Source organism: Dunckerocampus dactyliophorus, chromosome 6, assembly GCF_027744805.1.
Source record: "Dunckerocampus dactyliophorus isolate RoL2022-P2 chromosome 6, RoL_Ddac_1.1, whole genome shotgun sequence".
NCBI lineage: Eukaryota > Metazoa > Chordata > Actinopteri > Syngnathiformes > Syngnathidae > Dunckerocampus > Dunckerocampus dactyliophorus.
In genome coordinates, this window is record NC_072824.1 from 24392696 (window position 1) to 24412465 (window position 19770).

The 19770-nt window shown below is 40.3% G+C and overlaps 2 protein-coding genes across 2 annotated transcripts; both read left to right on the forward strand.

Annotated features, from left to right (window-relative positions):
* Positions 1-52: 52 nt before the first annotated feature.
* On the forward strand, positions 53-1290 carry rln3b (relaxin 3b). Its single transcript, XM_054779235.1, has 2 exons — positions 53-827; positions 912-1290. Exons 1-2 carry the CDS (start codon positions 653-655, stop codon positions 1178-1180), a joined length of 444 nt encoding a protein of 147 aa, XP_054635210.1. The 5' UTR covers positions 53-652; the 3' UTR covers positions 1181-1290.
* A 2437-nt stretch (positions 1291-3727) lies between these two features.
* Positions 3728-19770, forward strand: LOC129183083 (transportin-2). Its single transcript, XM_054779925.1, has 24 exons — positions 3728-3933; positions 4578-4677; positions 4849-4924; positions 5038-5187; positions 5381-5487; positions 5582-5715; positions 6590-6671; positions 8707-8829; positions 8910-9028; positions 9151-9211; positions 9291-9462; positions 9671-9823; positions 12239-12464; positions 12548-12719; positions 12798-12992; positions 13116-13274; positions 13902-13989; positions 14113-14211; positions 14307-14402; positions 14997-15072; positions 15499-15598; positions 15701-15775; positions 16417-16546; positions 18241-19770. Exons 2-23 carry the CDS (start codon positions 4579-4581, stop codon positions 16522-16524), a joined length of 2670 nt encoding a protein of 889 aa, XP_054635900.1. The 5' UTR covers positions 3728-3933; position 4578; the 3' UTR covers positions 16525-16546; positions 18241-19770.

The window sequence follows — 19770 nt, forward strand, 5'->3', positions numbered from 1 at the left end:
GGAGTTGATGCTTCTCATCCACTCCAAATTTCACTCCAGTTTGACATCCTTCATTCACAAGTAATGTTCTTTCTTCTGCCCTTCCTTTCTAGTACGATACGTTGTAAGTATATTTTGTAGGTGCCCCCTCCAATCCTATGATTTAATTTTCGTATGATTTTCAGTACAGTAGTGCAAGAGTTTACTGACATTCACCACAATCATTCACCACTGCATGTGTGTGTACAGAAGAGGGAGTCGAAACAAAAGATAATGCAGTCTACAGCGATGAAGCTCATCTTCATCCATGTCGTTCCCATCGAGGAGATACCGTGATGGGGATGCAGTATTGTTGTGGAACAAGCAAAATACAACCTAACTAACACTGGGAGCAAAAAGGCCAAATAAAAGGTCATGGACGATACGATTGCAGAAAAGTCTTCATCATTTGCTACGTAATCACAACTTTTCTGTATTTTCATGTGTATTGTTGCCTCGAAAGGTCTCAGCTCTTATCTCCGGGTATGACAAAAGCTGGAGGTGCTTCCCAGAGATGACGAGGCCTATATAAGAAGTCTCAAATGAAACACAAGCCACACCACAGATAATATTTGTGTTTGTTGAGCCCTTTCCGGTACTCTGAGACATCTTCGGGGGGGTTGTATTAAGTACCATGTGGAAGGCAGCCGTCTTTACTCTTGGTCTCTTAGTGGTGCTGGTGGACAGGGTGCGGCCCAATGAAGGACATCCATCTTTATATGGGATGAAGCTGTGTGGAAGAGAGTTCATACGTGCTGTCATCTTTACCTGTGGGGGGTCTCGCTGGAAGAGAAGCATTGGAGATTCAGGTAAGGCTGCATTCAAAGTAAATGATCAATGAAAAAATGTATTCTAAGAGCTTTAAATTGACTTTTTATCAACTCTCATTGGAGATGAGGCGTTTGACCAATGGAATGCAAATCCTTTCTCTCAACTGGCCGGTGAGCAGGATCCTGCAAAATCCAACGTATGGAAAGATCAGACTATAGATGTGGCATCTGTGGCTGCGGGATTTAGCCGCTTGGCTCGCTCGCCAATCTCGGAGGAGGTCCTGGAGGCTCTAAGAAGTGCAGATAGAAAAGAACGGGATGTGCTGGTGGGCCTGTCCAATGCTTGCTGCAAATGGGGCTGCAGTAAAAGTGAAATCAGCTCCCTGTGCTAAACATTGCCGTCTCATACGGGGCTTTCATCTTTTTTCATCAAGGTCAGACCTTGTGTAAATAAATGTGTGAATTCTGGCCTAAATGCGCTCATCGTGGTTTCACAACTAATATACGGTATATGTTTAATAAAAATGTTTGTCATTGGTAAGAACGTCTCATCATTGTGGTCCTCTCCATATTTCTTCAACTCCTCAGCAATGCTGTGTTCAGTCTGACAATAATGGTGGCGTCTTCTACATTTTAATTCCCGATATATACCTTTTTACATTTTAAATTGTCTTTGTATTCTGTTTATTGTAATTTTATTGTAATTTGTATTGTAGTTTTACTGTAACTGTAAAAATGTAATAGAGTATCATTAGTATGAACTTTTCCCCATTTTTGCTGTTGTTGTTTTTTCAATTTTCCAAATATTTCCACTTTCTTCTTAAATAATCTTCATAAAATGTATTTTCGTAATATTATGACTTTATTCCCATAATATTATAACTTTTTCTCCAACGCCATTTTTCAAGAAGGACAACTTTATTTTGTTTTGTTTGTTTCTCATAATTGACCGCACAGTGGCCTAATGGTTAGCATGTTGGCTACACAGTCAGGAGATCTGGAAGATCTGGGTTTGAATCTCTGTTTGGACATCTCTGTGTTTGCATGTTCTCCCCGTGCGTGCGTGGGTTTTCTCTGATTACTCCGTCTTCCTCCCACATTCCAAAAATATGCAGGTTAGGTTAATTGGCTCTAAATAGTCCATAAGTATGAATGTGAGTGTGAGTTGTTGGTCTATATGTGCCCTCTGATTGGCTAGCAACCAGTCCAGGGTGTACCCCGCCTCTCGCCCAAAGTCGCCCATGACTCTAGTAAGGAAGGACAAGCTGCACGGAAAATGAATGAATGTTTCTCATAATACAGGTATTGCAACTTAAAACAAACATTTTTTTAAATATTTCAACTCTACACTACTAAAATGACGCTATTTTTGGTTATAATATTAACAATTTATTCTCATAAAATTCCAACTGTTTTTCTCGTTAGAATGCGACTTTTTTTTGTCTTAATATTTTGACTTTATTCTTGTAAAATTACAGCTGTTTTTTTCATTGTCTCATTTTCATTTCTGTTGTTTTTTATTTTATTATTTTTATTTTAGTATCTTCTTGTAATTATGATACCCATATTTGGACTTCTATTCTCTATTCTATTCTATCTATTCTTGTAACGTTGTAACTTTTTCCACAACCTAATTTTCCAAAAATGACAACTTTATTCGTTGTTTTGTTTGTTTTTCCTAATATTACGACTGAAAAAAATAATATCTTTCTTTAATATTTCAACTTTATTCTACTCAAATTATGTTATGTAGTCCAAATAACATTACAATGTTATTTTGTGTAAAATTATGACTTTATTGTTAGATTACTACTTTTTTCTATTGATATTCTTGTAAAATTACTATAAGATTAATGTAAATTTCTTATGAAATTTTCTTATTAAATGATATTTTTAAACTGTGCCATGGACCAATAAAAAAAAACAGCCGCGGGCCGCAAATGGCCCCCAGACCCCACTTTGGATACCACTGAATTAAGTACTATTTCAAACGTTACAATTCCATTACCGTTACTGACAGTAAAATATAATAGGTTAGTTTTGTAGAGTCCCGAGAGAGTCACACAGAATCTGATTTTTTTTTTTTACTTTATCCTGACCTTAACACATCAACAGCAGTGCTCAGTTCCAACAACTCCCACTTGCACACCCTATCTGCATGCTTGTTTTATATTGTTGTGTTAAATATTGTTGCATTTTTCACTTTCCCATGTAACTAATTACATTTATGAAAGTGTAATTGCGTTACACAGTAAATTACTTTATTGGGAAAGTAACTAGTAGCTATAACTGCAAAGAAATTTGCCCAAAACTGTCCTTGGACACATTGTCAAAAGATTTGAATGAGAGCCAGTAGTACTTTTTGCTTTTGTTTATTTTGCACTATTGACTTTATTTTGCTCAAACAATTGTATGTAATAAAAGGAAACTAAATAAAAGGAAAATAAGGGCAACATTTTATTACCGTGCTGTTATTTTTACATTGTCTTACATAGTCTTATTAGATATTATTTTTTACAAATAAGTGTTGATACAAGCATTTTTGCCTACAGTCTTTGTCCTGTGTTTTATTCTGATTATAATTAAAAATAAAAATGACAAAGTAATTGAATTATCATAATTATTGAATTGGTCGGTATCGGTATTGGCATTACTGGTCCTGTATCTGCTTGGTATCGGTTTCATATCAACATTTGCAGTATCGTCCACCTCTACATAACAAATAAGCGTATAAAACAGACCCCATCTAGTGGCCAGATATGGAGCACAATGAAAAACAACTTTTAATATATGCACATAAAGGTATCCTAATAACAGAAACGCTAGAAGGACAGGTCAAATGTCCAAAAAAAGTAAATAAGCGGATATTGAAAGTGATTTAGTTGTCAAATCACGTCGTAGGCTGTGCTTGACGACCCACCCCGTACGGAAGCCGACTGTATTCATGCTGATCACCGGCTTGATAGCAAGGCATGCAATCTCTGTCACATAGCAGCTAGCAGCATAGCGCTCACATAGATCTCAAGAGATCTGAAGTTTGTTTCCAGTCAAACAAATCCTAGTTATATGAAGTTAATGTTCGTCATTTTAGCATAGCCACAGGATTGCCTAGAGAAACCTACGCTTGATAAATCGGACTGACCAGGTAACATTTTCGCGGTACATTCAAGCTGATGCTAGCTCGCCTTGCTACTAGCTGCCGGAGGTTTGAATTCGCGACGGCTGTTATGAATATTAATGCGTTCCATTTGTACAGGCTTTGTGGCAGCGATTTCAGTCAATATTCCGAGCTGCTGTAAAAGTGGTGAAATGATAGTTAACACAGGATTGCCTTCCACTATATTTTCTGTAAATTACGTTTTGACGGTTATAACGACGCTAAGCTAGTTCGCGAGACATTTGCTTCTGTGTTGTCTGGGCCGCATGTTATAAGATTAACCCGGTGGTAATTTCATCTTCTTTGTCTACTCAAATGGGTAATTTACCATAGAAAGGTGGGGGAATGATCCCGGGAGGTAAATCATGAACCGCTCATAAATGTAACCTAAATGGAGATGCTTGTTGCGTCACAGTGGGTCATTCGCAGTGTATGGCTATTCTGGTTTAATATTCATTTGAAAGTAATCCATTATCGTTGTTGCTTTATAGCAAGAGAAGCCTTACATGCTACTTGGAATCCTAAGTGCTCAAGTATTTACAAGTGTATTCCATGAGAGCATGTAAAGGTAACAGTGTGATGTGTGTTCTTCATAAACTTCATAAAAATTCTCTTTTGTTTTTGTGCTGCAGGATGGAGTGGCAACCAGATGAACAAGGTCTGCAGCAAGTGCTCCAGCTCCTCAAGGACTCCCAGTCTCCGGACACAGCGACTCAGAGAGCAGTGCAAGAAGTATCCTTACATTTAGTACTGTATGTCTGTGTTGCTCTGAAACAATGTGAGACTAACTATTTGCTTATAAGGCCCGTCTTCAAAATTCAAACAACCATGCACGGTATGTGAGGGAGTGTGAGCTTTTGGAACGTGCGTCTGTCTGGTTCAACTCCTTAATGCAGCCTGCAGAAACTGGAGCAGCTTAACCAGTTTCCAGATTTCAATAACTATCTCATCTTCGTACTGACAAGCCTCAAATCTGAGGGTGAGTATTGTCTTGTGTGAATATACCTACACAAAAATCTCAAGTAAACCTGCCACCATAGTATTGTGCTAATATTGATATTAATTTTTGTCTTGGTTGTTTTACTTCTCTAGATGAGCCCACTCGTTCTCTCAGTGGCCTCATACTGAAGAACAACGTTAAGGCTCACTACCAGAACTTCCCTCCCAATGTGGCTGACTTTATCAAACGTGAATGCCTCAACAACATCGGTGACCCTTCGCCACTTATCAGAGCTACAATCGGTAAGTGCTGTGACAGATCAGAGGGAACGAAAGATGGCGGAATCTGTATTTTGTAGCCGTTGTGAGTCAGAGTGTAGGTGGATGGATTTATGCAGGTAATGTGGTAGTGTAACTCTTGGTTTTTTTTCAATATGCTTTGAATTATGTAAACGTTTTATTTTTGTGTAACTTTTTTTTTATTCCTGCCATCAAGGTATCCTGATCACAACCATTGCCTCCAAAGGCGAGCTGCAGACCTGGCCTGAACTGTTGCCGCAGCTTTGCAATTTGCTGAACTCGGAGGACTATAACACTTGTGAGGTCAGACTGGCATGACTGCACATACAGTAAAAGTTTTTGTTTCAGCAATTAAATATTTTAAAAGCACGTTGGGTTTCTTGAATCAATCTTTCAGGGTTCTTTTGGAGCATTGCAGAAGATCTGCGAGGACTCGTCCGAGTTGTTGGATAGCGATGCACTAAACAGGCCACTCAACATCATGATTCCCAAGTTCCTGCAGTTTTTTAAACACTGCAGTCCCAAGATCAGGTCTGTTGGAACAGCTTCAATGTGACTTTAAGGGGGTTTTCAGACATGCTTGAAATGAATGAAAATGCTTGAATTTTAATGTAACATTTTTGTTTTAGAGTCATGAATGTCTGTGAATGAGTCAGGACTCAAATCACGCAACTGTCTCTCACTACACGTAGGACTAACTGCCAGGTTTCTTCAGTATGTTTGAGCATGTTAAAGGATCTGCTCTTATGAACGTGACTGTTACAACTAAGCAGCATAGTGATCTTATCATTGAGATGGAAAGGTTGCTAGTGCTTTGGCTTTTACTTTGTATTACTTTTTATTACTGTTTCATTTAGTTCTTATATTTGCTGTTTTGTTACTGTATATTATGTCCTTCATGTGAGAACCGCAAGGTGGCTTACTGGTTAGCATGTTGGGCACCCAGTCAGGAGATATGGAAGATCAGGCTTTGTATCGTCGTTTGTGTGGAGTTTGCATGTTCTCCTGTGCATGGAAGGGTTCTCCAGGTACTCCGGTTTCCCCCCCACATTCCAAAAATATGCATGTTAGGTTAATTGGAGACTCTAAATTGTCCATAGGTATGAATGTTAATGTGAATTGTTGTTTGTGCCTTGCGATTGGCTCGCGACCAGTCCATGGTGTACCCCGCCTCTCGCCCGAAGTCAGCTGCGATAGGCTCCAGCATACCTCTGCGACCCGAGTGAGGATAAGCGGCATAGAAAATGGATGAGTGTTCATGTGTGAGTGATGTAGAAGTTAAATTGGAGTGTAATTTAGGTATAAGATCCGACTTCCATCAAAACTCCACTTGCATCACAGTCAACGAACGGAACTTGTACGTAACCTGAGGACAGTATTAAACCTGAGTTTTTCGTCCCCTCAGGTCCCATGCTATAGCATGCGTGAACCAGTTCATAATTGGCCGAGCTCAGGCTCTGATGGATATTATCGACACTTTCATTGAGGTGAGTATTTATTTTTTATTTTTTTTTGCATGAGCTTCCGTTTTTGTCCAACTTCCTGGTAAAAACATAATGTTCTGTCTGATTTAGAACTATATCATCCCCAGCCTAGAAAGATGATACATGGTAACAATATGTGAAGGGCATTTGGTGAGAGAGGTTTAATGCAGTAGAGCTTGAGTGCATGGTTGTGCTAAGGTTGGTAAGCGAGTGGAAGATAATTGGGTATTTTGAGTGTTTTCTGCAGTGCGGAGTGAGTCACCCTGTAATGCATTAAAAATGAGTCTCTGCTATGCTAAAAAAAAAAAAAAAAAGGATTAACATTTTTTTTATTTTTTTTTGTATTTTTTACTTTTTGTAATGTTTTTTTAGTCTTAATTGTGGAGATGCTTGACATCGACGTTTCACTGATATCTGATATTGTCCAAGACTATTGGCAGCAGCTCTTCCATCAAACTAATGTCATGTCACAGCATATGTAATGAGCACATTATACTTCTTTTACTGTAAGGCCACTGCTTGTGAAAAATAGGACACATACTGCAATATGCAATGTAATTATAAGTTGTAGATAGTTATAGAAAAAGGTTAGATAAAATTATAGAAAAATATTTATAAAAATATAAATATATAAAAAAAAATATTTTATTTTGTCTCAACAAACTAGTCATTAAAACAATCATGACTAATAGTCAGCCAAAATAACTACTATCAACAAGTAAGACAGGCTAGACTTAATAGATTCACAAAAAAAGAATCCAATTAGAGAAAAACTCAGCGCAGATCTCCGCCAAGCGCCATAGTTCCCCCCCATAGTGTGATTCACACCAAAATAATACATTTTTTGGATCAGACTTTGATGTTTTGTTGCAAACTTCTCCTGTATTTTTTTTCCAAGTTCTCTGACCATTTTTTGTGGAGATACAGTACATGCAGAAAATGGTCCTATCTTGCAGTGTAAAAAAAAAAATCCTGGATCCATAATCCCAAAATGTAATCAGTTCTTCCGTATCCCATTTCTGACAGTTCCTGAAAATTTCATCCAAATCCATTCAAGTTATTTTGAACACAAACAGATAAACAGCCGGCAAAACCATAACCTCTGCGCAGCGCTTGCGCATTGTGCTCCACATGGCGAAGGTAATCTGGAAAAACGACACGAACCAGTATCTAATTTTTATGCTCCTATTGATATTGGCCTTTAAATTTATTGCAGCTCCAAGAAAATGTTACAAAATATATTATCCTAATGGTCTGGATTTTTTAAATTCTCTCCTGCAGGGGTGTAAATGCTCTTCATAATTTCACTTTACTGTGGTTGCTTTGACACAAAAACAGAAACGTGATTAATATATGGGGAGAAAACTATACAACCAGTCACAAGCTAGTTCTGTGTTTATCCGTCAGTACTGGTTTGAAGACTATGAAGAAACTGTCATGATGGTAGAAGATGAGCTCACATTTAAATTAGTGCAGTCGAAGTCACAAAGACAACCCAGAGCCCAGAGCTCTACAGGTGCACAAATCATTCAGCTGTTCCTGTCGCATAGATATGTGGCACAAAAGTGGAACATGTCATTTGTGAGCAAAGAAACCGCAATTAAAGCTTGGATCAGCAGATTCCAATCCTATAAGGTAATATTGGCTATAACGAAATATAAATAACGGTGTGCTTTTCCCCCCATTGCATTATTTCACACCACTGATTGGTGGGTGGTGAGTGTGTGAATGTGTTTTCCACCATTACTTTATTTCACTGCAGCAAAAATGTGATTCATGTTCCTGCAATAAAGAATTTAAGTGGGTGTAACTGCTGTGATGTCAGTGACTTCAGTTTTACTGATGCAAACTTGGTCTGTTTTTATGCTTAAAAGGTCCACTGTAACTGATGTTTTTGTTTCTGTGACCAAATGTCACAATTAATGTCACATTGTTGCTGTTATCTTTATTTCGTCTTTATTATTTTTCGCTCGTCTCATCTTTAGAACCTCTCCAAATAATTCAGTTGCTTTTCTCTGCTTGTCTCTTTCCTGTCCAGAGTCTGTTTGCTCTGGCAGGTGACGAGGACAGTGAGGTGCGCAAGAATGTGTGCAGGGCTCTGGTCATGCTGCTGGAAGTACGCATAGATCGCCTCATCCCGCACATGCACAGCATCATCCAGGTGAGGGTGTGACCTTCATTAACCACTCCAGCCTTCCTATGCTCTTCCTCATCATTGTCCTGTGGTTGTTTACCCATCAGTACATGCTGCAGCGTACCCAAGACCCAGATGAGAATGTGGCTTTGGAGGCCTGTGAATTCTGGCTGACTTTGGCCGAACAGCCCATCTGCAAAGAGGCCCTGTCTGGCCACTTGCTCCAGTAAGTACTCACATGCCAGCAGCTCAATGGACTGGATTAATGTCATAACAAAGAAGTAAAAATGTCTGATATGCAAAACAACAGCTAAGAATTGTGCTTGTCTGTCTGCTCCTGTTTTTTAGACTCATCCCAATTTTGGTGAACGGGATGAAATACTCTGAGATTGATATAATTCTTCTAAAGGTGAGACCGTCAGCCCTGCATGCAAATACCCTCCGCTGCTTTTGTCTGTGACCTCCAAAGACGCTCTGTGGTCCTCCAGGGTGACGTTGAGGAGGACGAAGCAATTCCAGACAGCGAGCAAGACATCAAGCCTCGCTTCCACAAGTCCCGCACTGTCACTCTGCAGCACGAAGGAGGGGAGGGTGAAGAGGGGGAGGACATTGACGATGACGACGATGATGATGACGATACGCTGTCTGACTGGAACCTACGTGAGTAGTACCTTTTTATTTTCTCTCAAATTAATGGTAAAGCTTTTTCTTTTTCTGAGTAATAGTTTTTTCTTCAAATACCTTCAAACTGATTGACTTTTAAAAAAAAATTATCTTAGGTACATGATTTTCCAACTTTTTTATACTATGGGGTCCAGGGACATTGTTACCATTTCAAAACTGAATATAATGTGATGCCTACTTCCAGGGAAATGTTCTGCTGCGGCACTGGATGTTCTGGCCAATGTGTTTCGAGAGGAGTTGCTTCCTCATCTCCTACCCCTGCTCAAAGGCCTGCTCTTCCACCCTGATTGGGTCATCAAAGAGTCTGGCATCCTGGTCTTGGGGGCCATAGCTGAGGGTGAGTCCTGCTGTAGTAATGTTTTTTTTTGTGTGTGTGTGTTTCTGAACACGCTAGGTCACGCTAGTCACCTAGTCTTTGAGCATGAACTAGACTAGAGCTGTCCTATCTAGTGTGACTGGTGTGTGTCCCGCCTAGTCTTTGAGCATGAGCTGATGAAGCCTGGTCGGATGAGAGGCGAGACGTCTCCTAAGACAACCTGAACAGTCTAGTTTCACTAGGTCACGCTAGGTCATTCGTGCAAATGTCTTGTCTTTGTCTTCTTGTTTTGAGGGAAAGCGGGGAAAAAAAACAACATTTTTCAGTTGGTTGGAGCTTTGTGTATGAGTAGTGGGAAGTGTCGTATGCTGCTTTGGTATGGTGTGTGTGTGTGTGTGTGTGTGTGTTTCTGTTTCATCTGGACACTGGACGAATTGGCAGATGTCTTCCTTGGAATTGTTACAATTTTTTGGGGGGGAGAATATTGAATAGAATATTGTTTCTTTTGGACAATTAAAAAAAAAAAGTTTTCCACTGAGAGTAGCTGAGTAGCAGTGTTTTAAAGCGCATGCAAAGGTAGATAAGCGGCTGGATCCTGACTACTCAGGATGCTACTGCCATCTTGTGGCTCAGGAGGTTGCCTACAGCCACAGCTGTCAATGTCAGAGTTTTTCGACCCTGTGCTAATTAGAGACGGTGGAGATTTGTGTTTGTAGACCACACACTCTGCGACTATATGTTAATGAAATCCTGGGAGCTTCTTTGTATACCAATGCTTTACAGATAGCATGTTTGATTTGAAGGCTGTGTTTGTCATAGTAATGTAGGTCAGGGATCCCCACACTTTTTCAGCTCTGCAAGCTACTTTTAAAATGACCAAGACCAAAAGACCTACCTCCTCCTATAAACAGATAATATATATATTTAGACTTTTTATAAATATGAGTATTTATGTCTGTGTAGGCTCTCAGTCGTACAGGACTTGTCCATCGAGGGAAAGGCTTCTTGAGGCTTCTTGGAAAACTACATTTAGCCAGGCTGTATTCTCATTTAGAGCATCCCATCAATGGAATACAGTACCACAATCAGTCAGAGAATCTTCATCATATCACTCTTTTAAACTCAATGCTAAGAATTGGCTTGTTGAATCGCAAAGATGTGTGCACTAGCAGTATCACTGGTACTATCCATTATTATACCAGTGTCAGGTAGAGAACAAATTAAATGTAAATGGTAAGGTAGCCAATATGGCTGGCTTGGCGGTGTTTGTATTATAATTTTTCATTTTGGTTTTATTAATTTTATTATATAATTTGTACTGTGGGGAAATGTAATGCTGACTGTTTTTCTGTCTATGTCTGTTGTGTATGGTGTCTTTTTTGTTGTTTTGTTTTGTTGGGTCTATTACCATCTGGCAAAGGGACTGCCGATGAAAATTAGCCTTTCAGCTAACTCGGGTAAATGTTGATTAATGTACACTGTCCCTTTTTAAAAATAAAGAATTTGAATTTGAATTTGAGACGTCATCTGTACTTCTGTGAAGAAGGTGTCGGACGTTTCGCTCCTCATCCAAAGAGCTTTGTCAGCGAACTAATAAGTGCTGGTAGCCTAGGCCTTAAATACAGTAAGAGTGGGCAGACTTGGTGTGCCAACACCCTCCTCCTATTGGTTCCTTACACTAAGCCTGGGCGGAGTTGTGGTCTAATCCTTTCCTGCCATTAGCACCTCTGATAAAAGGGAAGTGTCGCTCCCTGAGTTGGGTATGAACGACTCTGATACTGGCTTGTTAGCGTCTATTGTTCTGGCTCCGCCCAGGCTTAGTGTAAGGAACCAATAGGAGGAGGGTGTTGGCACACCAATTCCGCCCACTCTTACTGTATTTAAGGCCTAGGCTACCAGCACTTATTAGTTCGCTGACGAAGCTCTTCGGATGAGGAGCGAAACGTCCGACACCTTCTTCACAGAAGTACAGATGACGTCTCAAGAAGCCTATGAGTATTTATGTACATTGTACATGTATATCGGGGTACAAACAGTTTTTCAGCATACAAGGTACAAGTCAAATTATCTACCTATAAAACAGTAAAAACATAATATATCAAACTATATCATACATAAAATAGTTCATATAGTCTAATAATTCAGTTTAATTCAGTATGTAGTGTAATGTTAGCATTTGCTATTAAATATTTCAGATATACAAGAAATGAAAATTATTATGCCAAAGACAAGGCAACATATTATTAAAAATTTTCAGCAATGTGCACATTTTCAAATTAATCATGAAATAATAGTTTTACAAACACAAGTGTCAAAAACACACATTTCTGTAGTGGAGTTGAGGAAGCGAAGCCGAGCCATCAAACAATTGACTGTAGCCCCATATAACAGAAATAAAGAACTAAATAAAATAACTATATTTTCCGTCTTCTCCAGGATGCATGCAGGGTATGGTACCTTACTTGCCTGAGCTCATCCCCCACCTCATCCAGTGTTTATGTGACAAGAAGGCCCTGGTCCGTTCCATCGCCTGCTGGACCCTGAGCCGTTATGCTCATTGGGTGGTCAGCCAGCCCCCTGACGCTCACCTCAAACCTCTTATGACTGAGCTCCTCAAACGCATCCTGGATGGCAATAAGAGGGTACAGGAGGCAGCCTGCAGGTACGGGTTGAGATTGTTTCTTGCTCCTTTATCCCCATGTGCTGCTCCTACTTCTGCCTCACCCACCACCTCTTTTTGTAAAGTGCATTTGCCACCCTGGAGGAGGAGGCGTGCACAGAGCTGGTACCTTACTTGAGCTTCATCTTGGACACGTTGGTGTTTGCTTTTGGGAAGTACCAGCACAAGAACCTGCTCATCCTTTATGATGCCATAGGAACGCTGGCAGACTCTGTGGGACACCATCTGAACCAGCCTGTAAGCTCCACAGCCCTTACATATATGTTTCTTACTTTGTGAAAGAAAGACTTCACTAGCCAAAACCCTTGCTTGTAGGAGTACATCCAGAAGTTGATGCCTCCGCTGATCTCCAAGTGGAATGAGCTGAAGGATGAAGATAAAGATCTCTTTCCATTGCTTGAGTGTCTGTCATCTGTAGCTACTGCTCTGCAGAGTGGCTTCCTCCCCTACTGTGAGCCCGTCTACCAGCGCTGTGTCACCCTTGTCCAGAAGACTCTGGCACAGGCCATGGTGAGTCAGGCCCACCTGGCAGAAAGTGCATTGACTTTTCAAAGCAAACTTGAATGTTGCTGTTGATGTTTGCTGACAGTATATGATTTCCTCATCTTCACACATAAATGTGTGTGTTTTTAGATGTACAGTCAGCAGCCAGATCAGTATGAGGCACCTGACAAGGACTTCATGATCGTGGCTCTGGATCTCCTGAGCGGCTTGGCTGAGGGACTGGGCGGTCATGTGGACACACTTGTGGCTCGCAGCAACATTATGACTCTGCTCTTTCAGTGCATGCAGGTAAGGAGTTGCCTTCTATTAAACATGGAATAAGGAGGACATGGGCCACCCGATGCCCTAGAGGTTATAACGCATGTTAGCCTCAGTCAGGAGATTGTGGGTTCGTATCTCTGGAGTTTGCATGTTCTCCCTGTACGTCTCCAAAAATATACATGTTAGGTTAAGTGGAGACTTTAAATTGTCCATAGGTGTGACTGTGAGTATGAATAGTCATTTGTGTATATCTCCTCTGCAATTGGCTGGCGACCAGTCCAGGGTGTATCCCACCCCACGTGCGAAAACAGCTGGGATAGGAGCCCACATACAACCATAGAAAATGAATGGATGTCAATTTGCAATGTTGTTGACTTACAGTGTGTGAACTACACTGGCTGGACCATCTATAATGTACATCTGCACAAGTACACAATGTTAAATTAATCGTTCTGCAGATAGTTAATATAACAATTCTGATTTTATCAGCTCATGTGTTAGATCTGATTGGAATGAGGGGTTTTTCAAACGATCAAACAATATTTAAAATCCTCCTATTATAGTTGGTGCACGTTCTCAAATTAGCCACATTTTGTAAAAAAAAAAAAAAGAAAAATTTAAGCACACTGTCTCTCTTTCTCTCTGTTTTTTCAGGATACAATGCCTGAAGTAAGACAGAGTTCTTTTGCTCTACTGGGTGACTTGACTAAGGCTTGCTTCCCGCATGTCAAACCATGCATTGGTAATGCATTCATTCCTAGAGTACAAGGAGCGTGCCTCTTTTTTGTGTGTGTGTGTGTGTGTGTGTGTGTGTGTGTGTGTGTGTATTATTTGTTGATCTGTCTTTGTTCCTGTTTCCCTCCAGCTGAATTCATGCCTATCCTAGGAACCAACCTGAACCCAGAGTTCATCTCTGTCTGCAACAATGCAACCTGGGCCATTGGAGAGATCTGTATGCAGATGGGTAAGCTGTAGGAAATCTATTTTTTTTATTGTCTGCATGGTTACATTTGAGATGCATTTCAAATGACTTGTGTTTAAATGTCACGCTTTTTCCAGGTGTGGAGATGCAACCGTACATTGCTATGGTTCTGAGCCAGTTGGTTGAGATTATAAATCGACCAAACACCCCTAAGACCCTACTGGAGAACACCGGTATATGAAGTCTCAAACACTTGAAAGAGGACATTATTTTTTGTTATTGTTAGTTTTTAACATTGAATACAGAAGTTAACATTTGAAGAAATGTCCTTGATCATTGATTTTAAAGTAAATCTTCATTACAAGCTATAACTGCCTTATTAAATAATTTCAGGAAAAAGGAGTGAAATCAAACGCAACACAGCCAGAGCCTCAGCTACAAATATTTTTATACTAAATGACCCCCAAAAAATTATGACAAAATCCAGCCTGCTGAGCAGCCGCCAGAGCATCCTGGTTTGGGATTAGAACACCGTTTTGTTGTTGCAGTAACTGATCAGATAACTTCACCAGCATGGGAACCCAACTCCATTTTTTTATAATCATTTGTGCCCTCTGCTGGTATTTTCTAGTTACTTTTAGATTAGGTCATTTATGTCTCAGTTGCAACTAGACTTAATGACCTCACAATAACCAGTTATTACGTACAAACATATATAATTTGGCACATGATAGAATATTCATAACAATCAAAGCCATTTGGTATGCCGTCCCCTTTTGAAATTATTGTTGATTTTGCATACCTTGACTCCCTTTGTTCTTTTGCAGCAATCACCATTGGACGACTGGGCTATGTGTGTCCTCAGGAAGTTGCACCCATGCTGCCTCAGTTTATCCGACCTTGGTGAGTCTGTTTAAACTCTATAGTTGTGTTTCATTGGCATGCTGTAGCTGCACAGTGAGCACCAGGATCTTCATATGGGCTCACCACGTCACTCTGTCTTTTTTTTTTCCTCCAATTCTGCTCACAATTGTGTGCTCAGCCATCAGCCAAACCATTTAGCAAGACCCACATTTTGGAAGTTGTCTTTTCCCATCAGGCAGTGCTCATGAATTGGTTGGTTTCTATAACATTCTTTCCTCTTTGCCTCTCCATAAATGAATCAATCGCAGCAGTACACAGTTGCATCATTATTAAGGCCACACACAGTCTTGAAATAGATATTCATGAAAGTAGTGTGAGATTTGTGTGTCTTCATTTTGACTTCGCCTCACGTTGAGATCACTATACAATTGACTTCACAGACTGATAAATAATTTTGTACGGCAGGTGTACATCACTGCGCAACATTCGGGACAATGAGGAGAAAGACTCTGCTTTTCGCGGGATTTGCATGATGATTGGTGTAAACCCTGGAGGTGTTGTGCAGGTGAGACTTTTTTCACAGTTTGTACAAAAGGTCTATTATGTGTTCCCTTAAACCCCTTTCAGAATATCCTTATTCTTGTTTTAAATTTGTATTTATTTTCAGGACTTTATCTTCTTCTGCGATGCAGTTGCTTCTTGGGTGAATCCCAAAGATGATCTGAGAGATATGTTCTATAAGGTAAGTGACCATTATTGTAACATTCTAACCATAATTGCAATGGCTTGGTTTTTCCCACAACAAAGTACACAGTGTACATCCCAAACAACACAAATTTGCACATACAAAGAGAAGGGTTACATGCATTTTGTGGATTTCAGTCATACACTTCCGATCTCCAGGCAGAAAGCTAAAGCTGTGATTGCTAATTGTAGAACTCTGTGTGATAGCTGTTTGCCCATGTGACGAGTCAGTGTGAAAAGTAGGGCAATTCACTTTAGAATTGTGAATGCCAGTGTGTTCCTTGTGTAAACAAGGTTTTCTTCATGAAAATTGTGCCAAATGCAGAGAATTGTGTGGAGTGGTTTGAAAATTTGTGTAAAGCAGGAATTGTGCTTGCAGTTTAGCAGAATTGGTTCAGGAAGTTGGTGCATAAGTTACATGATGTGGTCATTGTCTGAAGTACCAATATTTGTGTGTACACAACTGACAAAAACTGTAATACATACAGTATATATTAGGAAATTGTATTGAAAATGGATTACGCTGATGCCAACAGAGAACCTCCAAACTGGCTTCTTAGAGAAGACTACCCAACCCTATCTGGATTAAAAAAAAAAAATACACAATCAATTTTCCTATCTGTCCTCGCCTCTCAATAGATCCTTCATGGTTTCAAGGAGCAGGTTGGAGAGGAGAACTGGCAGCAGTTCTCAGAACAGTTCCCCCCTCTGCTGAAAGAGCGACTGGCAGCCTGTTACGGTGTTTAGAGCCTCCACACCCATCCAAGAGGTAACTCGACTCATGACATTATTTAATGTCAAAACTAGAGTCCTAAAACAAACTATTTACAAATGTTTCTTAGCTGTGACACTGAGTTACAGATACAACTTATGATTTTAATACCGAAAAGGAGGTACAGTGACTTCTGGATCAGAGGTAAGATCATAGTCTTACAGCCTAAGGTAGTAAGAGCCTACTTAAGCAACACATAACATTATTGTGTTTCGCCTGCCATTATATTAGAGGGGTGCCCCTCACGTTTGCTCACTCAACAGTACATTCATGCACATAAGTCAGTTCAGTGTGAGTCCTAAAATTAAAATGGCAGCAGTTGTTTATGATGCAGCTTGTTACGTAAATTTTTAAAAAATGTTCTCATTTAGAAATTAAACACGGTAGTAGTTATTTATTTATTTATTTTTTTGTGCTGCTGTCTGTATGACAGCAGTGGCCGCTTGGTACCCCAGGCTGTCATTGGGGACTTAGGCCCCAGTCCATCTCATAAACCCACCACAATCACGTCACATCACATCGCAATTATACAAACCACCAATATTAACAAAACAGCAATATAACAAAGCGTTGCATTACAGAATTGGGGATGATTACTATTATTATGAAAGCAAGAAACCTAGTTAACCCTTACTCTTTGAATACATCGCCTTTAAACAACTTCAAACCTAAACCTCTACACTACAACGTGATCTGGAGCAGTTCATAATCAATAACTTTATCTAATAACATGACACAGACCCACTCATCTTTGCAGAATTGTTGTAATTCAGCCACATTGGAGGGTTTTTGGACATCCATTACATCTGGCATAAAAGTAATGCCGCATTTCAGAAAAAGACCATCAATAGTAAAATATGTTGGTGGTTGTGTAATGGTCCAGGGCAGTTTTACTGCTTCAGGACCTGGAAGACTTGCTGTGATAAATGGAACCATGAATTCTGCTGTCTACCAAAAAATCCTGAAGGAGAATGTCCGGCCATCTGTTTGTGACCTCAAGCTAGAACGAGCCTGGGTTCTGCAGCAGGACAATGATCCAAAACCCACCAGCAAGTCCACCTCAGAACGGCTGAAGGAAAAACAGAATGAAGACTTTGGAGTGGCCTAGTCAAAGTGAACTTTTTGTCATCCAGCCTGTTTGGAAGAGGGAGGAGGAAAACAAACACGCATGCACACGCAAAAATTGACTTCCATTTTTATTTATCTTGAGTGAATTGATTATTGTGACAGTCCTACACACGGCAGATATGTTTGGTTTGACGCTGCACACCTGTGCAATGTGAAGGAAAGGGGGCGGGGGGACACTACCCAAGACATTAGAGCAGGACAATACACTGCACACAGGGGTCTCTACAGGCTGCAGTAGTACGAGCCACAGATTGTATTTTTTTTTAAATATTTTTTTAATTGGCATATGCCAGTCACGTACTTCTCCATGGAAATCGGCTCATACTGTTCGGTGGCTGATTGATCGGCGCATCCCTAAGTAAATGTAATGGAAGCATCCTTGGAAAAATACCTAAAGACCTTATAATATCAATGATACATTATCACAGGCTGAGGCTAAAGCTAAGCAATTGATAATGCACTTATTTCATGGTATGAGATACAACTAAGCTATGGGAAATAATATCACCTTTATCTTTTGTTGAAGTAACGCATCTTTCCGTGTGTTCTTTCTATCTGTGCAGGTGAGCCAGCAGGAGGAGGGTGATTGGGAAACTCATCCATCTGTGTATTGCACTGCCCTGATCTGGGGGGAGGGAGAGGGACGCTATTGGCCGCTCCCCCTGATGGACGGCCCCCACGCCCTTATGTGTTTGTCCATAGAGGGAGGGTGGGCGGGAGGGAATGGGAGGGACAGGGGGACACCTCTAGATTAACTAGGCAGGGACCTGACACAGAAAAACTAACCGGTAGGGACAGCGAGAGGGACCTAGAGACGAGCTGGAGGGATAGAAACATGAAGTACGAGGGAGCCAGGGACAGAGACCGGCATCGAGAAAGTTCAGGGAATGAGAGGGAGAGACTTTATTAACAAGGCAGGGACTAAGAGCCACAGACATGGCTGTTACTTGGCTGGGAGGAGATTTTATCAGGATTCTTAATCGTAAGAGTAGCTAGACCATCAGACAGACCAGACATTTACAGACTCTCAAACACTTCTTGCACATTTGCTGCGCATGCAGTACTTGCAAATTGACTGTGGGTGGCACTATATGACTTTTTACAACCTATTGCATGCAGTTAGAGACAGACAGGTGTTTAACTATCTTCACTGTCTCTGTGATATCAGACTTTTCCAGGGGAATAGCATTCAAAAGGAATTACTTCAGCTGTTGCCACCGAATTCCGCTTAGCTGTACTATAACCTCGTGAGCTGCCATCAATGTTTGTACCCTCATTCTCAGTGCTGCTTCACACAAATATCCATTGTCTGTATAATGTTGTCATGTTTTTTACCTGATCTGACGAGAGAGAATAGGCTCTATTGTGTCTCTTTGTGGCTTCACAGACACCACTCCTCCATGAAGGGAGGATTAGGGCTAACATATTATTTTCTCACCAAAGGGGAGGAAATTGTAGAGAGAATTACACCCTTGGTTGTCTCCGAGGGTTATTTGTGTGTATATAAATATGTGTGCGTGTGTGTGTGCGCGCGCGCGTGATGGCATGTGCAGTTTGTAAACCCTTACTTTGTTCTTTGTCCACTCTGTGAATTTTGTATTGTTTTTGACATGGTACTGAGCTTAAACTTGACTCCCACCACAATGTCCTTGGCACCTGTTAACTGTGACTGTGTTTGTGTGTGCATGTGACGGTGTGTGTTAAGTTCTACATTTGTATTGATGTCCATTTGCTGCCATAATACTTTAAGCAATGATCTTTATGATGTTTCACAACTGGTCCACATTCTTTTTTTCTTTTTGCTGCTACCCATGTCTTTTGTTAATATGAAATTACACAATCGTCATAATTAGCACAAAGGCTACTTACAGTTAATATTGTTTTTGCACTTTTAGTTAGTTTTTTTTGTACAGACTTATTTTGTAACTGTGCCCTTATGATACATGTTTATCCTAATGTCAGTGTTGTCATCCTACACTGTGAACTTAGTGTCTTTGCATTGCAAAAAAAGAAAATATCCCAATACTAAATGGCAAATAAAACCAACTTTGTGAAACTGCGACTAATCCGCACTTTTACAATGACTAACCTTG